The sequence below is a fragment of the Triticum aestivum genome, chromosome 5D, assembly GCF_018294505.1.
Source record: "Triticum aestivum cultivar Chinese Spring chromosome 5D, IWGSC CS RefSeq v2.1, whole genome shotgun sequence".
NCBI lineage: Eukaryota > Viridiplantae > Streptophyta > Magnoliopsida > Poales > Poaceae > Triticum > Triticum aestivum.
In genome coordinates this window covers 460,922,402-460,941,643 of record NC_057808.1, presented here as the reverse complement: position 1 = coordinate 460,941,643, position 19,242 = coordinate 460,922,402, and the positions used below count along the sequence as shown (strand labels likewise).

The 19,242-nt window shown below is 51.3% G+C and overlaps 2 protein-coding genes across 2 annotated transcripts; one reads left to right on the top strand and one right to left on the bottom strand.

Moving 5' to 3' along the window:
* The first annotated feature begins 6,836 nt into the window (after positions 1-6,836).
* Positions 6,837-10,448, top strand: LOC123122756 (putative linoleate 9S-lipoxygenase 3). Its single transcript, XM_044543096.1, has 6 exons — positions 6,837-7,116; positions 7,430-7,728; positions 7,812-8,034; positions 8,125-8,549; positions 8,653-9,332; positions 9,458-10,448. The coding sequence occupies exons 1-6, from the start codon at positions 6,921-6,923 to the stop codon at positions 10,227-10,229; spliced, it is 2,595 nt and encodes an 864-aa protein (XP_044399031.1). The 5' UTR covers positions 6,837-6,920; the 3' UTR covers positions 10,230-10,448.
* Positions 10,449-13,505: 3,057 nt separating this feature from the next.
* LOC123122755 (probable prefoldin subunit 4) lies at positions 13,506-16,007 on the bottom strand. Its single transcript, XM_044543095.1, has 3 exons — positions 15,809-16,007; positions 15,572-15,682; positions 13,506-14,099 (listed from the first exon to the last, which is right to left on the bottom strand). The coding sequence occupies exons 1-3, from the start codon at positions 15,815-15,817 to the stop codon at positions 13,839-13,841; spliced, it is 381 nt and encodes a 126-aa protein (XP_044399030.1). The 5' UTR covers positions 15,818-16,007; the 3' UTR covers positions 13,506-13,838.
* Positions 16,008-19,242: the final 3,235 nt, after the last annotated feature.

Sequence of the window (19,242 nt, the reverse complement as noted above, 5' to 3'; positions counted from 1 at the left end):
TTATGGTCTTATCATTCATCAAATGGATGTAAAGACAGCTTTTCTCAATGGAGAGTTGGAAGAGGAGATCTATATGGATCAGCCTGACGGGTTTGTGGTAAAGGGTGAAGAGAGAAAGGTGTGCAAGTTGTTAAAATCTTTGTATGGTCTGAAACAGGCACCTAAGCAATGGCATGAGAAGTTTGAAAGAACTCTGACTTCTGCAGGATTTGTCATTAACGAGGCTGATAGGTGTGTTTACTATCGCCATGGTGGGGGCAATAGTGTCATATTATGTTTGTATGTGGACGACATACTGATCTTTGGTACAAACATTAATGCAATTAATGAGGTCAAGTCTTTTCTATCAAAAAGTTTTGATATGAAAGATCTGGGAGAAGCCGATGTAATTCTAAACATAAAACTTATTAAGGATGAGAGTGGGATTACATTAACGCAATCTCACTATGTTGAGAAGGTCTTGAACCGATTCGGTTTTATGGATAGCAAGCCTTCTCCAACACCTTATGATCCCAGCGTGACACTCAGAAAGAACAAGAAAGAAACGAGAGATCAATTAAGATACTCTCAAATTGTCGGTTCACTCATGTACTTAGCTAGCGCTACAAGACCAGATATCTCTTTTGCTGTGAGCAAACTGAGTAGGTTCATGTCCAACCCGGGTGATGATCATTGGCATGCACTAGAAAGGGTCTTGCGCTATCTGAGAGGTACTATGAGTTACGGAATTACTTATTCAGGGCATCCTGCTGTGCTAGAAGGATATAGTGATTCAAATTGGATCTCCGATGTTGATGTACTTTACGCAACAAGTGGGTATGTATTTACTCATGGTGGTGGCGCAGTGTCATGGAGGTCATGCAAGCAAACCATATTGACGAGGTCAACTATGGAAGCAGAATTAACTGCTTTGGACACAGCTACTGTTGAGGCAGAATGGCTGCGTGAGCTCTTGATGGACTTGCCGGTTGTTGAAAAACCTGTACCGGCTATTCTTATGAATTGTGATAACCAAACGGTTATCGCTAAAGTGAACAATTCTAAAGATAATGCAAATTCATCAAGACACGTGAAAAGACGTTTGAAGTCCGTCAGGAAGTTGAGAAACTCCGGAGTAATAACTGTTACGTATATACAAACAGACAAAAACCTGGCAGATCCCTTTACAAAGGGACTATCACAAAATGTGATAGATATTGCATCGAGGGAGATGGGTATGAGACCCATAGATGTTACACCATAGTAGTAACCCAACCTTTGTGATCGGAGATCCCGTGAATTAGGATCTGGGAAGAACAAGCTATTGGTTAACTGAGGAGAGTAATAACTTATGATCGTCTCCAAGTGAAGATGCAAAACTCTCAGAGCTGTAAGGCTCAGATCTGTAAGGCAGGTTGGCAACATGCCTTAATGTGGTTCTATTGGCTATAATTAGCAAAGATGCTGTCCTACAGAGCAGTCTTGAAAGAACACACCTATATGAGTTGTGACTGTAAACGTCGCAGTCTATGAGATTTGGGTGATCTCTAGTAAGCTCACGAAGAGACCAGGGAGTATGACGTATAAGCTCCAAACCGCGGGGTAGCCTACTGGCGGTCAGGTACTGGTTAAGACTTTGAGTGAAACCTGTTCACACAAAACTAGCAATTCAAGGCATAGTCCATTGTCAAGTTGTGAATGGATGTAGCTTAAAGTTCTAGGCAGAAGTTCAACTTAACAGTCTCTGCTGAAACACTGGTATATTAAACAAGTGGTGAGAGAAGGCAAATCTCTAAATGGGTATTTGAGATCTGGTGGGGGATTGTTAGAATTAATGGGCTAGGCCCATAGCAATTTCTGAAATCTCAAAGCCCATGTGTAAAATGGCAAGTGGTGGTGCTAAGTTTAGTCCCACCTTGGAAGTTGAAGAAGAGTTGGACCTCTTTATATAGTGGGTTCTCTCCACCACTCTAAGTGGTGTGTGAGAAGAGAAAGGGAAAACCACACGCGCGCGCTCGCTCGCCTGGCCTGGCCTGGCGTGGCGGGGCGGGGCGTACATGCGACATGCGCGTGAATGGTCCGCCGAAATCCGGTCCGTCTCCTTGCAGGAGCGCAGCTTCCTTTTGCCGTTTTATTTTTATGTCTTGGCAGACAAGTTTTTGATTTCTTATCCGGTAAGTATACGAATTAGAAACCGAGTCGGTTTGGGATTGTGGTCGCGACACAATACCGAAAAACCGCCTCTGGTCCTAATATATATACAGCTACCGGCTGCGGCCAGAGACATACCGAAAAACACCTAGGGTTTTGCCTCATCTCACAACTTGCGCCGCCATCGTAGTCTACTCCATCCCAAACGCCGGCGTGCATCGGCGCGTGGGAGAGCAGGTCTCCGGAACCGTTCGTCTTTGCGATCCTGCGCCGGGAGAGGACGAATTAGGTTTTTGGGAAGCGCTGAGCGCGACTGCTCAAATTCGTCATCACGGGTCGTCTTTCGTCCAAGTCGGGCGGTGCTACTCATCGTCGTATTCATCGCCGTCAGCAGCAGATCGTCGCCAACATCATCATCAACACTGTCGCACCCCTAATAGCTAACGATCAGTACGTCCAACATCCTCTGTTCATGTCTGTTTCTACAGCTATTGTTACGTGTTTGCTGCTGTTATGCATGTCTTGCTGTTCTTCTAGTTTGCCAGATTATTGCATGCTAGTATCTCTTCTAGTCATGAATTATTTACTGGAATTAATCATGAACTTGCCTAATATTTCAACAAAAAAATGTACATATTTGTTGGAAAACGACGGCCAGCCGGCAAACCCCAATCATAAACAGGGCGAACGGCCAACTCAAACGGACAAAAGGCGAACAAAATTACCGTCCATTGAAATTGCTCTTACTACCTTCCATTGCCCTGTTGGAATTGCTCTTACTGCCTTCCATTGCCCTGTTTCTTCTGTTTCGTGTTTCTTCCGTGAAATCGTTCGCCCGAGACAGGGCATGTGCGAGTGAATGCGCCTTTTATATCAGATCGGTACTTGATCGATCCAGCGTGCACATGCAACACGACTACACGAGCCCCCGCGGGCGGAACGCATAGTCAGCATGGGACCATAGGACGGCCCTCGCAATCAACGAGTGCTAGTAAAAGTGTAACCCGTCAAAAGCATCAGCAGTAAAAGTGTAAAACATCGTCTACCCTACCCCACCAGTTCTAATCTGATCCCTGGTACCGTAGAACGTACTGTACTTACTACTGCATTCTAGTACGGCTACCTATGCTAACCGCTCGACGTCAACGAGCCGATGTCTCATCGCCAAACACGAAATCAAATTACAGAATGAACTATCCATGAAACTATTTCAGGTAGCTGACCTTTTTGTGTAACGCCCGACACGAAGGCGCCACACTATACTATGCAACGCCTCACAGATAGGCGCTACACGGCCAGCATCGCACCCGTGTGATCAGAAAATTACTAAGTCAGTGTGCAGCGCCTGAGAGCTAGGCGCCACATTACAGTGTAGCGCCTAGCTCCCAGGCGTTGCACTAGTGCAGCGTCTGAGAGCTAGGCGCCATGGGTCAGCCGCGTGAAATAGTTTCACGGACAGTTCATTCTATGATTTGATTTCGTCCGTAGGTCAAATTTGTCAAATTTACCTCTCTCATCCACCAATGAGGCGAAGTAGGATGCAGTACCGGTATAGTACGTGCACGGTAGTGCGTGGCATCGCCTGACACCGCATAGCACCACGAATTAAATCGTGTGAGCCTGATACTGACATGACATGTTTGATCCCAAGGCCGGGACGTATAGTACACCCAGTGGTTGGTCGCTTCTACGTGTGCCATCTTCAAGACTTGTACGGGGGATCCGCGCGGTAGGTCGTGCGCTTGATTGCTGATTAATATACGTGCTCCCAAGGCGCCCCTTCTCCGGTCGATAGGGCCGCCACGTACTGTCAAACGGTGATGATAAAACGATAGAAACTCGTGCTCGCGCGCGGATGCATGCATGCATGTGCGTGGGTGCCTGATGTGCCCCGCTTTGGCAGCACGTACGAAGAGGTTAGGAATATTTATTTGGTTGGACGCGGCGCGCGCGCGTGGAGCACGAGCCGCGGCGGTAGGTGGCAGCAGTGATATCCCTGGAGATCGATCTGCATGCCAAGGGCAGGAGCTACGCGGCGCCGAGGGACGAAGGCGACGTGCGCGCGCACAGAGGGCGCTCGCTGCTCACACATGCATCATGATCATGCACGACACGAGGCCCCGCCGGCCACGGTAGCATCGCGCGCGCGTGTTGCACAGCGCTCGTGGAACCCGTTTCCCGTAGCAATTGCTAAACCGGCCAACTCTAACCGATCCCTATCCGTTACTAGAGAAGTAAAAATTCGATTTAGAGCATCTCTAACCGAGTCCCAATAATCGGCTAGACGAAGAGGAAGTGAAGTGTTATCCCGGGTTAGAACTGACCGAAGCAAAAAAGAAAAGAAAAAATTGTCCGGGAGTGGTAAAAAATGTACTGCACTCATGGCCTCGTGCATATAAAGAGGATTTCAACAGCATATCTACCCGGTCCCGATAACCGGTTAGAGAAAGAGGATAAATTCCAGTTTTTGCCAGGACCGCCGACCCGTATAGCCATCGGTGCATTTACAGCCGGACTTGGCAAATCCAATCACTCAAACGCCCACCAACACGTCCGGACAGTGACCGGTCACCTCTTAAAAAACGCATTTCACATCCGGATACCTTAAATTATAAACCTCAAATCCATATTATTACAAGCACGTGGGACGACGGTGCGTCTCCAATATCGGCGCGCCACCACTGGGGTGGCGCGTCCGCCAGCGCGTTCGGACGCCAGACGGACCGCACGGCCTTCGGCGAGGCAGCTACGGCCGGCCTAGCGCCGGATCCATGCCCCATTTGGGCGGACGCAATGGATTTCCGACGGATGGAGTCCGAGCGCAGCCGTCCACGGGCCTCCTCCCTGGCGCCGCGGAGCGCAAGCCGTACGGCCATCTCCTCCTCAGGGGTTGACGGATCTGGAGGTGAAGGACTCGGATCCGCTGCCCGCCATGCCGGAGACGACCGGAAGGAGCCGGAGACGAGCTTGGGTGGCGGAGGGGAGTGGAGGGGAGGGGTGTGAAGTGGCTAGGGTTTGGTCCGGCGAGCGGATGAGAAGAATTTTATGTGGGGTCGGGTGGGCTAGCGTGGGCCGGGTCCGACGTGGCAGACATGCCCGGGCGCGCCAGGGCGTCCCCATATCCGCCCCATATTTGGGCTGAATATGGGGGGTGCCAGTCAGTCAGGGCGTTTGAGGGCCACTTGAGGGGCCCATCTGGATCAAAAAATCGTGACCGGACAGTGACCGGGCGGGCCCGCCCGGCGTATAAGGCGGGTTTGAGAGGTCCGGATGTAGATGCTCTTAGTGCGAAAACATTTACCTCCTCCACCACGCGGACTCTTAAATTTACTTGGCCTTCACCCGGCCAAGTAAAAGTTTTGGCCCTCCCACCCGTGCTCCCGCCGTCCCCACCCTGTGTTGCGTCGGCGGCGGCGTTGCTGTCGACGACTACCCACAGCCTCCGCCGACACCCCACTACCTCCTTTCGTCCTCGCCACCCTCCTGCCCCATTCAGAGCCGGTCACCGGCCGTTGTTGTTGCTGGAATCGAACTCAAATGTCGCAGCTGCCACATCAATCCCGTCACCGGAACGCGGCTCGGATCTTCTTCCTTGTAGCCTAACCATGCATTGTCGGCCATTCCGATGCCACGCTGACCGCTAGTATCCACTCAACGTCGTCGGCCACTCGTGACACATCCGCTGCCTTGCAAGTGTTCGACGATTTGACTAGGTGAGTTTTATTTGCTTTTTCATCTTGTTTTTTTATTTGCCAATTGAATTGAGGTGAGTATTTTAAATTCGAGATGAAGAGGTTGAGAAAGATGATATTCGAGAATTCTTTGTTGGAGGAGGAAGAAGACGATGGCGACTTTGAAATGGCCATCGACATGATCTTCAATGAAGATTTTCAGCGGCAGAGGAAAGGATCGCAATTCGGCCGTATACACCTCAAGTGAGATAGAGCCGAGGTCCATTCTACCCTAATCCAACCTATTCGGAGAAAAAAATTCGCCAGTGATTTTGGTTGCACACAAGTCTCATTCTCATGATTGCAAAAGCCATGGAGAAGCTTGATGATTGGTTCAAGCTCGCGAGGTGTGCATCCGGAGAGATAAGTGTGAGCCTTTTGATGAAGTGTATCTCGGCTGTTCGAGTGCGCCTATGGGTGTTCCGCCAACATCATTGATGACTGTGTTCACATTTGAGTAGATACAATCTTGGAGGCCGTTCGAAGATACAATCAGTGGCATCTCCATAGCGCTTCGTAGTTGTGCTTTTATCATGCTCTTTCCTTGATTTGAACCCCGTCGGGTGTTTGACTTTGATATTTTAATTTGTGAACTATGAATTTGTAATATTTGTGAGTTGTGTGAGCCTTAATTATTATATTTGAATTTAATATGTATGCAAATATGTACTAGTTGAAATGCACTATATAAACAAAAAAATTGGAAAGTTTTAGCAAAAACAAAATTTTACTCCGTTAAGTTCAGGGGATCAGTTGAGAACAACCCTGTTATACACCCATCCCGTCTTGATGCCGCAATAATCAGCCCACGCCCATCCCGATGCGCGCAGCGCATACACACTGAGATCTTATCTTGATTCCCTGAATTATCAAATCGAACGGCCACTGTAGACCCCGTCCGGAATCCAACGTCCACGGTGCTCAGTCACACCCTCCCTCTCGCGCAGCATCTATAAATAGCCTACCGGTTGCTCTCGGAGCTCTCACACACCAGCACCACAGCAAGCTAAGCAAGCGTGCCGCAGTCAGCCCCAGAGTGCCCCCGTAGATCGACCGAAGATGTTCGGCGTGGGCGGCATCGTGAGCGACCTCACGGGGGGCCTCCGCGGCCCTCACCTCAAGGGGTCCGTCGTCCTCATGCGCAAGAACGCGCTCGACTTCAACGACTTCGGCGCCACCGTCATGGACGGCGTCACCGAGCTCCTCGGCCGCGGCGTCACCTGCCAGCTCATCAGCTCCACCCACGTCGACCACAGTGAGCACTCGCCACTCGATCCATCCACTGATCTTCCCACCGTGCAATTTGTAGTTCGTTCGTACTCTATAAAAAGGGCGGGTCACACGAACGAAATGAGTAAAAAGATGGAGGAACATCATCATCAACAGTAAAAAAAATGGCATGCGCCATCACCGTGTTTGTATGCTTGACCTTGACCTTGAGAGAGACACGTGCAAAAACGGACTACACAGTCCTCTTGAGATGAAGCAAAACTCGAGAGTGTGTCGTAATGTGACCATGACGCACGCATTTAGCAATTTTTAACTTAACCATGCACGTCGTGATGCAGACAACGGGGGCCGCGGGAAGGTGGGCGCGGAGGCGAACCTGGAGCAGTGGCTGCTGCCGACGAACCTGCCCTTCATCACCACGGGCGAGAACAAGTTCGCCGTCACCTTCGACTGGTCGGTGGACAAGCTGGGCGTGCCGGGCGCCATCATCGTCAAGAACAACCACGCCGCCGAGTTCTTCCTCAAGACCATCACCCTCGACAACGTGCCCGGCCGCGGCACCGTCGTCTTCGTCGCCAACTCCTGGGTCTACCCGCAGGCCAAGTACCGCTACAACCGCGTCTTCTTCGCCAACGACGTGAGTATTTCTGAGTAGTATCCATGATCCGATGGATTTTCCTTGCTCATTCTCTAACTGGCCGTGTCCGTTGGGGAGTGCAGACGTACCTGCCGCACCAGATGCCGGCGGCGCTGAAGCCGTACCGCGACGACGAGCTCCGGAACCTGAGGGGCGACGACCAGCAGGGGCCCTACGAGGACCACGACCGCGTCTACCGCTACGACGTCTACAACGACCTCGGCGACACCCGCGACGTCCTCGGCGGCTCCAAGGACCTCCCCTACCCGCGCCGCTGCCGCACCGGCCGGAAGCCCTCGGCCACCAGTGCGTCTCCTTCCTTCCGATCTAATCTCCCCGTGATATAATCAACGTCGTGTGCTTGGTCTGACCCGCATCTATATATGGCTGGCGCAGAGCCCGACCACGAGAGCCGGCTGCTGCCGCTGGTGGGGAACGTGTACGTGCCGCGCGACGAGCTCTTCGGCCACCTCAAGCAGTCCGACTTCCTGGGCTACACGCTCAAGGCGCTGGTGGACGGCATCGTGCCAGCCATCCGCACCTACGTCGACCTCTCCCCCGGCGAGTTCGACTCTTTCGCCGACATCCTCAAGCTCTACGAGGGCGGCATCAAGCTGCCCAACATCCCCGCCCTCGAGGAGGTGCGCAAGCGCTTCCCGCTCCAGCTCGTCAAGGACCTCATCCCCATGGGCGGCGACTTCCTCCTCAAGCTCCCCAAGCCGCAGATCATCAAAGCGGACGAGAAGGCATGGATGACAGACGAGGAGTTCGCCAGGGAGATGCTCGCCGGCGTCAACCCCATGATGATCAAGCGCCTCACGGTGAGTCACCCACTCCATCTACCCACCATTGAGCAACTTCAAGTACTATTCAAAAGTACACCTTGCTCACTGGTCGTACGTACCATTATTTGACTGCGTGCAGGAGTTCCCTCCCAAAAGTACACTGGATCCGAGCAAGTACGGCGACCACACCAGCACCATCACGGAGGCGCACATCGGTAGGAGCCTCGAGGGCCTCACCGTGGAGCAGGCGCTCGCCGACAACAGGCTCTACATCGTGGATCAGCACGACAACCTGATGCCGTTCCTGGTCGACATCAACAACCTCGACGGCAGCTTCGTGTACGCGACCAGGACCCTGCTCTTCCTGCAAGGGAACGGCACGCTGGCGCCGGTCGCCATCGAGCTGAGCTCGCCGCTGATCCAGGGCGACCTGACCACGGCGAAGAGCACCGTGTACACGCCGCAGCACGCCGGCGTGGAGGGCTGGATATGGCAGCTCGCCAAGGCCTACGCCTCCGTGAACGACTACGGCTGGCACCAGCTGATCAGCCACTGGCTCAACACGCACGCGGTGATGGAGCCCTTCGTCATCGCCACCAACAGGCAGCTCAGCGTGACCCACCCGGTGTACAAGCTCCTGCACCCGCACTACCGCGACACCATGAACATCAACGCGCGGGCGCGGGGGCTGCTCATCAACGCCGGCGGCGTCATCGAGATGACCGTGTTCCCGCGCAAGCACGCCATGCCCATGTCCTCCATGGTCTACAAGAACTGGAACTTCACCGAACAAGCTCTGCCCGACGACCTAATCAAGAGGTGGGCAGAATTAATACTGACAAAACAGACAAATCGATCAGGCAATCACAAATGACGTGGACCGTACGTGGTACTCCATCGTCGGTGACTGGAGTAGTAATGATTAACCGATCTTGATGATGCAGGGGCATGGCGGTGGAGGACCCATCGAGCCCGCACAAGGTGCGGCTGCTGATCGAGGACTACCCGTACGCGGCGGACGGGCTGGCGGTCTGGCACGCGATCGAGCAGTGGGTGACAGACTACCTGACCATCTACTACCCGAACGACGGCGTGCTGCAGGGCGACGTGGAGCTGCAGGCGTGGTGGAAGGAGGTGCGGGAGGTCGGGCACGGCGACCTCAAGGACGCGGCGTGGTGGCCCAAGATGCACACCGTGGCGGAGCTGATCAAGGCCTGCGCCACCATCATCTGGACGGGGTCGGCGCTGCACGCGGCCGTCAACTTCGGGCAGTACCCCTACTCGGGGTACCACCCCAACAAGCCGTCGGCGAGCCGGCGGCCGATGCCGTCGCCGGGCAGCGAGGAGTACGCCCTGCTGGAGCGCGCCCCGGAGAAGGCATTCATCCTCACCATCACCAACCAGTTCCAGGCGCTGGTGGGCATCTCGCTGATGGAGATCCTGTCCAAGCACTCCTCCGACGAGGTGTACCTGGGGCAGCACGACACGCCGGCGTGGACGTCGGACGCCAAGGCGCAGGAGGCGTTCAGGCGGTTCGGGGCGAGGCTGGAGGGCATCGAGAAGCAGGTGGTGGCCATGAACGGGGACCCGCGGCTCAAGAACCGCACCGGGCCGGCCAAGTTCCCCTACATGCTGCTCTACCCCAACACCTCCGACCACACGGGCCAGGCCGAGGGGCTCACGGCCAGGGGCATCCCCAACAGCATCTCCATCTGAGGACCTCCATCTCTGCTTGCTTGCTTGCTTGCACCGGATACTAGCTACTAGCTACTGTGGGTGTTCTGCCGGTGCATATGCTTGCCATGATCTCAATAATAATAAGGCAATAATGCGTGCGTGCACGACGGGTCCGATCGGCATGCGGTGCGTGTGCGTCGTCGTGTAGAGAAAAATTCCCTTCATTTGCCCAATAATAAAGTCGATGTTGTGATGTTCCCTCTGCTTGGGCGTTGTAAGCTCCTCTGTTTGCTCTGTTTTCGGATCAAGTTCAAGTTGCTCAAATAGCATCCGACTTTTCTATAGAAAAAAGAGAAGAAGAAAATAAGCGAGCAATACTACATATGACATCAAACATTTTTGTAGCATAAAGTCTAAACGAGCCCCTATGCTGGGAGCAGCACAAAAAAACCCGATCAAGGACTTTGCACACAACCTCAAGAATTCTAACATGTTGCATCAAAGGGACCCTATTCGAGCTGCAAAAAAAGAAGTTCAGTAAAAGATATCTTTCCAGCAGCCTGAAGGATCAGCTTCATCTTTCATCTTCAGCCATCAGTCGGCTGCAATTTACCTAGTCCCAAAACGTAAGCCATACACAAGACAAAGTAATTCATTTGCTATTAGTTTGAACATTTTTGTTCCCCGCCTCAGAACATCTCGGTTTATCTGCTTTTTCTGATTTCTGATAAACCAGGATGTAAACTAATGATTTATCATTTTAATGACCACACAAGGATCATCCACTTGCTTCTTTCGAAACACACATTATTCCGTTGAACTTCCAACTTGTCGAGAAAACAGCTGAGACACCAGCCATCAGTACGTGTTTCTCTGTTGTTGTTTTTTTATAATTAATCTCTTCCTTTATTCCATCAACACAATCGTATCACTTACAAGGAAGCAGATCAGCTCATCTGGTGGTGAATCCATCCAGACACCAGGAGTAGAGTACTTAGCTAATTTAGGTAGTTCATGAGCAGCCTGATTATAATCTCTATTACAATGCTCAACCAAGACATGGTTAAAATCTAACTTCATGAAGAAACATTCATCGATAATGGCACTTGCTGCTGAATTCGAGCCACCTTCATTAAGATCATTGACAATCCCTTCATTATCAGAGGCCACCTCAATCTTGCTGCAACCCACCATACATGCCAAGTTCAGTCTGAATCTAACTGCTATTGCTCTAGTCGATCGGCCCCCGCGTCGCCTAGCTTGGCGACTCGGGCGGCGACCCGATCCCCGCCGCCTCCCACTCCCCCCACCTGCTCCTCCTCCCTCGCCGCCGCCGGTGGCCATCGCCGGGCAAAGCCCGTGCGGGGGTGGCGGCGGCGGGGCCTTCTCCCGTCGCGCGGCGTCCAGTCCTGGGGGAGCGGTGGCGGGTGGCGCTCGGCACTGTGGTGCCTGGCGGTGGACTGCGCGGCTGCCCTGCCTATCTCCGGTGATGCTCTGGCGGCGGGGGTGATGCTCGGCTTGCGGGTGCGGAGGGGGCTGTTGCAGGGCGCGGCGTGGGGCGGCTGGATCGAGTCGGTCGCGGCCAGATCTAGCTTCCCCGGTTTCTGCTGCGGGGGTCAGCGGCACGGGTGCTCGGACGCCGGGGCGGCGGCCCCGGACCTCTTCGATCTCTGGGCGGCGCGGCCGCGGGCGGGCGGTGGCTCTCGTCGGCTGCGTGGGCGGCGACGGAGCTGTTGTGGTTTGGCGTCTCTGGTGCGGCGGGAGGTGGTGCGGCTCGGCGAGATTCGGGTGTGGCTCCTCCTTCCTCTGGCGGGGTCGGCTGGTCGGTGGAGACGGCGGTGTGCGCCCAGGACCCGGCAGCACGGCTGCTGCTGGCCGGGGGGTCGCGCGGGACGGCCTCAGCTGGGACGGGCGCGGGCGCTGGCGGGAGATTCCCTTCGGTGCTCTGCGGTGTAGGTTTGGTGGCGGTTGGTGGCCGGCTGGTTCAGACTCGCGGTGGTTGAGCATCTCCGGGAGAAATCCTTCTCCGGCCTCTGCCGGATCCGGCGACGGCGACGCCCGCGGACGCCGCACTCTTTCTTGGAAGCGTCGTTTTGGTGTGGTGCTTCTCCCCGCGGCCTTGGTTCCGGAGGGAATCCTCAGATCCGCGGGATCGGGCGATGAAGGCGTCTCCATGTCTTCTTCCTCCTTGGGGGCATCGTCTCGGAGCCGGCTACAACTGGAGATCGGTGGAAGGCGGCATCTTCGCCGCGGTGGATGGCGGCATCTTCGCCGCGTGGTTGCTGAGGCGGCCGTTTTGGGGGGGCTGATTTCTGTTTGGCAACGATGATGGCGTCGAGAGGAGTTTGGGTCGCGACTCGGGCTTTGGTAGTCGGATCTTCCCGGCGTGTCCGAGGTGCTCTTTCGTGGGCTGCCTGGTTGCTTTGAAGTCGGAGCTGCGGTGGAGCGGATCCAGGTGGTGATGATGACAGGCGCTCGGTGGTCGTTTGCGGCGGGCACGGTCGGCGCAAGTCCTGCATATTTCCCGGGCAATGGTCGTCGTTAAAGTCGGAGCTGTCAGTTGTTCGTGCGTGTGGCCATCTGTTGGCATGTGCTGTCGTGGAGTGTGTTCCATGTCGGTGGCCAGGTTGGCCGGTGGTGCCCATGTGTTTATGGGTTGGGTTATTTCGGTTTTAGCCTGGTTTTCCGTCAATTAACCGGGCAATTCTCACTTCTTCTTAATCAATGAAAATGGCAAGTTTTTTGCCTCGTTTCAAAAAAAACTGCTATTGCTTCAGCTGTAAAAGCATCATAACAAGAACTCAATCTTTCGTTTGCAGCGGCAATAAACTTTCCAGTGTGATCGTGGATAATTGCACCAACCGACCCATTTAAGTTGTCTTGATCAAATCCAGCGTCCACGTTCAGTTTCATATATGCTGGGCATCCATACATGAAGCATGTCATGCACATTATCGGGAATATCCAAATGGTTAAAGCCACATTCAGCAATTGCTCATACCCCACCGAGGACTCCCACCACCTCTGCATCGGTTATTAACTTATTATTATGTAACTGAATTTCTAGGTTTGTCCTAAGTCGAGCTTCTTTTAAATTTGATCAAATCTATAGAAAGTATATTAACATCTAGAAAACCAAATTAGTTTCATGAGATTGTTTATAAATATATTTTCATACTATGTGCAATTGTTGTTGTAGATCTTACAACATTGTTCTATAGATAGTGTTGGTCAAACTTAAACAAGTTTGACTTCGCACAAACCTGGTCACTTGTTTGCCGGGAAACAAGACACCATTGTAACACTGCAGGAATCTGAAGAAAATTCCATGTAAAGCCTAATGACTTCATCTCATACAATCATGCAGGTTCAAACCATTCTCACTAGCTTAAAACATTGCAAAGGTCCCCTCATTGGTATCTGGAGTGACCATTTGCGGAAACTCCCGGTGGCTTCTGCTGGACAATCAGCCTGAACCCAAGATCAACCATGCAAATGCATAACGGGGAACAATCCTCTAGAACTTAAAACTCACATTTTACATTAGCCAGCATCACACGAAACAATATAATGAGGCGAACAAAACACCTGAACAAGAACAGGTGTCATGCGACTCGACACTTAAAAAGGCAGTTCCGGTCCTCGACATCAATCTTCCTCCAGGTTGATGGCATCTCCAAATTTCGCTTTCAGGATCTTCTTCAGTTCGGCCATCTGGGCAAGGATGGATTCCTTCTCTTCCTCCAGCTTCTCCAGCTTCTTAGCTGCGTCCTCTTTCATCTGCTCTAGCCTAGCTTCCACATCGTCCACTGGCATGTGGGCAAACACTTCCCCGATTTGGAATCGCACCACATCTTCATCAGACAAGATGAGTTCATTCCCAGCATCCTCGAGGTTTTCATTTGCTTCCTGGTACATAAGGGAAAAGGAATTTAGGGTGTGGGGTTTTAAGCAACATTTTGGTTTCAGTTGCAAATGTAGCATCTATGGTTCTATAAGTTCTAAAAAATGCCACTGGATGTCTCAATGGCATGTCAGATCTATAAACAAACATGCTATTGTCAGAGGCTCACAGCCAAAAATGTCAACTTTGCAGTCACATTGTTTGGTTTTTCAAATGAGTAAATATCCTCATTAGGGAATGTTTCATTGCTCATTTGCACATGCAAAACACTTGACTGCAGTTCAACTTGAGATAAAGGTAAAAACGTATGTCATACATAAAAGTAATTTCATAAGGCCATCAGATAACTGGATATTCATATGCCTTGACAGCTAGATATCTAACAAATAGAATGGTCTTTCCAATGGCATTTCGAAGTATACCACTCGTCAATTTTTTACATAGCATCTCTGAAGGTAGGTTTAGATAGACCCAAGGCATTGATCAATATGTATTATTTTCTAACACTTTTCCCTATTTATCTAGAGGATGAGCATTAGCAAAATCATAGAGGAGCATAGTAACATATGTCAGGCCATGATGTCGCTGGAAAGTTCACAGACCCAAACAAAAGGAATGATGAAATAAAATTTCTGATGGATTAGAGGATCTCTCGAGACCTACTGGGTCATTGCTTAAAACTATGTGAAGCTTGATCCCAACTGCTGGAAAAACTAATCCTTGATTTGGGACTCTGTTCAACCAACCGCTGATCACAGTTACATGAGACAGAAACAAAATATTTAGGCTCCAAATCCAATACTCAGTTTCTTGGATGTAGTAGGAGTTCATTCATATTATAAAAAAAATGAACATATGAAGCTAAACTGAGGGAATTGGCATTAGTAAAAATAAGAAGACATGGGCAGGACTTCCTCTGTAGTACAAAGAATCGCCGTAGCTTCCCAAGAAGGTTTAGTTCTTTGGTCAACAATTCACAAAATCTCTCAAGCGTTGCAAACAAGAACTCAGTACTATCCTCGGTTTTTAATGTTAGTATTCGTGAGTTGCATAATTGATAATCTACAAACATATAAATCTAGCCTTAGCAAATTCCAGCACCTGAACTATCATAGCCATGAAAGCCCATCAAATGACTAAACCAGATTGTGATGCCACACTGCAACGAAGGAAATAATCTAGAAGAAATATAAAGGAGGAGCAATTCAGATGCAGCGATGCAAAGTTGACAAACAACAGACCACAAAGCATGCGTTTGCGAGTCCCTGGAATCATATTATTAACTCTGTCCCTGTAAGGCTATAACCCCAAGAACCTTGAGACCCCCAAAATACCATAGACCTGGACCCTCCTAGCGCCTCTTGCAAGGGCAAAAGCCCTAATCTCGTAGTTTTCCCCCCAATGGAAGCGAATTGAACAATTCATAACAACAAGAGCATCCGAGAAACAGAAGGGGGGCGCCGAGAGGGAAAGAAACCTTGGCGAGCCTGATCTCGTCGGCGAGCTCGTGGAGGCGGTTGTTGAGGCGGCCGAACCGGTTGATGTTCTGCTGGTCATCCCACGTCACCTGCGCCTCCGTGCCATCGCCCTGCAGGATCAATCCGCCCAGCACCGCAAGAATCGCATCAGATCGGAAGCACGCGCAAGAAGAACAGATGGAACATCGACAGAAACCCCTGACCATGGGTAGATCTAGGGTTTGCCTCTTTCCTACCTGCTGCATCTCCGATTCCCTTCGGAGTTCGCCGGCCTCGGCCCGGGGTGAGATGCGCCGGCGGTCGCTGCTGGGTTTCGGGCAGTAGAGGGGGGCGAGAGAGGAGTGGAGAAAAGCGACGAAAGAGAGAAAAATAAGCTAGTAGATAGTGAAATATAGGCCGTTGGATCTGCTTGTGATGGTAAGGGCCAGTTCTTTTGGTTTTTTTGGGAAAACCAAGCTTTATTCATCAAAGTCCACAGAAGGTGGGATACATCTTTGGTTGTGGGATTGACCCACAAATGGACTACAACTCTGCAACTCTGCAACTAGGTTAAGAGCAACTCCAACAATTCCCTTAAAATATTCCCGTAAAAGTTGCTTTTTTACCTCATCTTCTTCACTTTTATAATTAAACAAAAAAAAGTAGATCATTGGTAGGACCCATCGGTCAGTGACACCAGCGGGCCGTGCGGTGGCCACCGACGAGGCCGTGGCGGCGGGCGGTGGTGGCGTGGCCGATGACAGGTGTGGCTGCAGGCGCGAGAAGCGGCGCGGGAGCGGGCGACGGCAGCAGGGGCACCGGCGAGGCGGCGACAGGCAACGGCGGGCAGCGGCACGGCCGAGGTGGCGGTGGCGGGCGATGGCAGCGGCGCGGCGAAGTTCCAGCGGGCTGCACGCGGCAGGTTCAGGCGGTTGCAATCCTGCCAAAATGATACGGGGAGGTCATCTTCCCGTAAATCAGCGGAGAGAAAGGACCTCTTTTACGGGATCCTCTAAACATAAAGCCAGTTTACGGGAACTATTGGAGAGGTTTTTCTGCTCCGACTTCCGATAAACGGGTTATTTTAGAGATAGGGGAACTGTTGGAGTTTGATGCGGAGCATCCTTCCATCATCCCCATGGACTCTACACCAACGCATCAAGCACCACGTGGACCTATGACAAGAGCTCGAGCACGCGCAATGAAAACCAAGGTGAACTCCTTCCTACTCAACATGCATATGGGCACAAGTGGAACTTGGTTGCTACCTCACCAAAATGCAATATGTATCATTAGGTACGAAGGGGAAGCACCCCAAGTCCACAAGGAAGGAGAAGGAGTCCAAGAAGAAGGGCATGAAGATTCCCACGAAGACGGACAACAGTTGGAAGATGAAGTTCTGCCCAGGTGACCCTGTCCCCACGGGCTGTTCGGACCCCGTGCGCACAGGTTGTCCCGGAAGACCCCGTGCGCATGGGGCCCCTCGCTGCTGAGCCCGTGCGCACGGGCGTGTACCGTGCCCACGGGGCCCCCGTACGCACGGGCTCTAGAGGATGGACGGACGTGATTGCTATTTGGGCCTCCACTTCATCCACTTCGTCCCCATGCCTATATATTCCGTACCTAGGGTCATGTTTAGGGTTAGCAAAGACATATGTGAGATATTTTGAGAGCTTTGCTCCTTCTACCACTCCATTGGAGATCAAGGCCTCTTAGGAGATGATACACTTGTGGATTTCAAGACATCCACTTGGAGAAGACTGCCATCAAGACCTCGCCTCCTTAGGAGTGGGAAGAACTCTATCTAGTGCTTGTTTCCTTTGATTGTTCATGTATTCTTGTGGATCTATGTGCTTGCTATTCTAGTGGATGTGTAATTGGGTTTTGTTGGAGTGATTTCCTCTTTATGTTCTTTGTGTTCATCTCCTTTCCCCCCTCCAAGTGTGAAAAGATCCCTCTTAGGGTTTCACCCTACAACATCTTGGTATCATGAGCAAGGTTGATTCACTTCTTGGAGTCCCTACCCCCAATTTGCTAGCTTGATTTTGTTGATTTTCATCCTAATCCAAAAATCCCCACCAAAAATAGCCCCAAAAATTTTCTTGCAATTTGTTGGTTCTTGTGAGATTTGGTTGATTTGATCCACGAATTCGGTGTTTGACAAGTGGATCTAACCCTTACCACATTTCCCCACCCACCCCACCATCGATTTTGCCGGAAATTTGAGAATATCCACGGATCCAAAGGTTTTCATCCGCTCCCGGAACACCCCGTGCGCACGGGCCATCGGGACCCCGTGCACACGAGCATCACTTACCCCGTGCGCACGGGCCACTCAAAGCAGTGTGGCCATCGCATTTTTTCACCATTTTGCCTTTCCACCACCACATTCGATCTTCCGCAATATTTCTCTTGAGTGTTTGAGTTTTGGAGTTGCAGTTCTCTCGTGTCCTAAGGTGTTTCGGCTACTTAGGCGCGATTTGTCTTCATCATCACCGCCACTCGTCATTGACTCGGACTCCACAACGGCTTCGACCTCTCCATCTTCATACCAACCGTAATCAAGGACGGCAACCTCGACGACACCTTTGTATTACCCTTGCCATTACCTTGATAGCCTCGAGCCCATTTTTCCGTTGCTTACCCATCGAGACTAGCGAGTTGAGAATTGCCGGGCCACGCCTTAGTGCACCTTAGTTTTACGTCTCTCCCGTGCATATCCTACTTGTTGTTTCGCATTCCGGCTCGCATATCAGGCATTGTGGCATAGTCAAAAAAAGAGAGAAAAGCTTTTAAGAAAAAGAAGAGAAGCAAAGAGCTTGTAAGCAATAGCATCGAGCCCCATAGCATAGTTACATCATCTTGGTCACTACATACATAAGCATACTTGGGATAGTAGACGACCCGTTTCTCTCTTAGGTTGGTGCACTAGGTATCTAGCCCATAAGAGCAATCGAGCTACGTCTCTCTAGTATCCGTGCAACAAGAGCTTTATCTGTGGTAACACATCTTGTGCTCATTCCTTGGTTGCGCGGATCCCATTTATCTTCCGTGTGTGTGTTCCTAGTGATATTCTTGGGTTTGATATATTTGTCTTACTTGCGATTCGTGCATCTTTTCAACTTTTTCGATATCTTGACTAACATTTGCTTGAATTATTTGTGCCACATCCTAACCAAGATCCATCATAAGCCTTTTACTTGTAGGTGTGAGAAACAAAACCCGGTACCAATTCTACTATTATAGCATCACGTGGGATCGTACTTGATACATCCACAATCTTCGAAAAAGGTATCTTCGGTATTGTTCTCCCATTTTCCTACTCACCACCACTTCTCATGATGGATAGGCCCTCTTCTTCGGCGAACCCTCTCTTCAAGGATCAAGATGACGAACGTGACTTCGTCACCAAGAATCACTTCTTCATCGCACAACACGCTCTACATCAAGAAAGTGAACCTTTGGGTGATCGCATCGAGCAACTCGTCACCGACCTACGACAATCGGAAGCAAGACAAAGGGACTACCTCGACGCCAAGCTCTCCAAAAAAATGGAAGAATTCCACAACATGATCGTGAGCCACGCGTCTTCATCAACTTCGTCACCAAGACGGAGCCACTCAAGTAGCCACTCGTCGTCATACTCTTCTACGATGCGAGTCCTCCTCGACGCGACGACACTCAAGATCGC

Coding starts and splice junctions, on each gene's coding strand:
- LOC123122755 (XM_044543095.1), bottom strand. Junction 14,100..15,571: donor ACGAGATCAGGCTCGCCAAG/GTTTCTTTCCCT, acceptor CTTATGTACCAG/GAAGCAAATGAAAACCTCGA.
- LOC123122756 (XM_044543096.1), top strand. CDS start 6,921: ATGTTCGGCGTGGGCGGCATCGTGAGCGACCTCACGGGGGGCCTCCGC. Junction 7,729..7,811: donor GCGTCTTCTTCGCCAACGAC/GTGAGTATTTCT, acceptor TGGGGAGTGCAG/ACGTACCTGCCGCACCAGAT. Junction 9,333..9,457: donor CCCGACGACCTAATCAAGAG/GTGGGCAGAATT, acceptor TTGATGATGCAG/GGGCATGGCGGTGGAGGACC.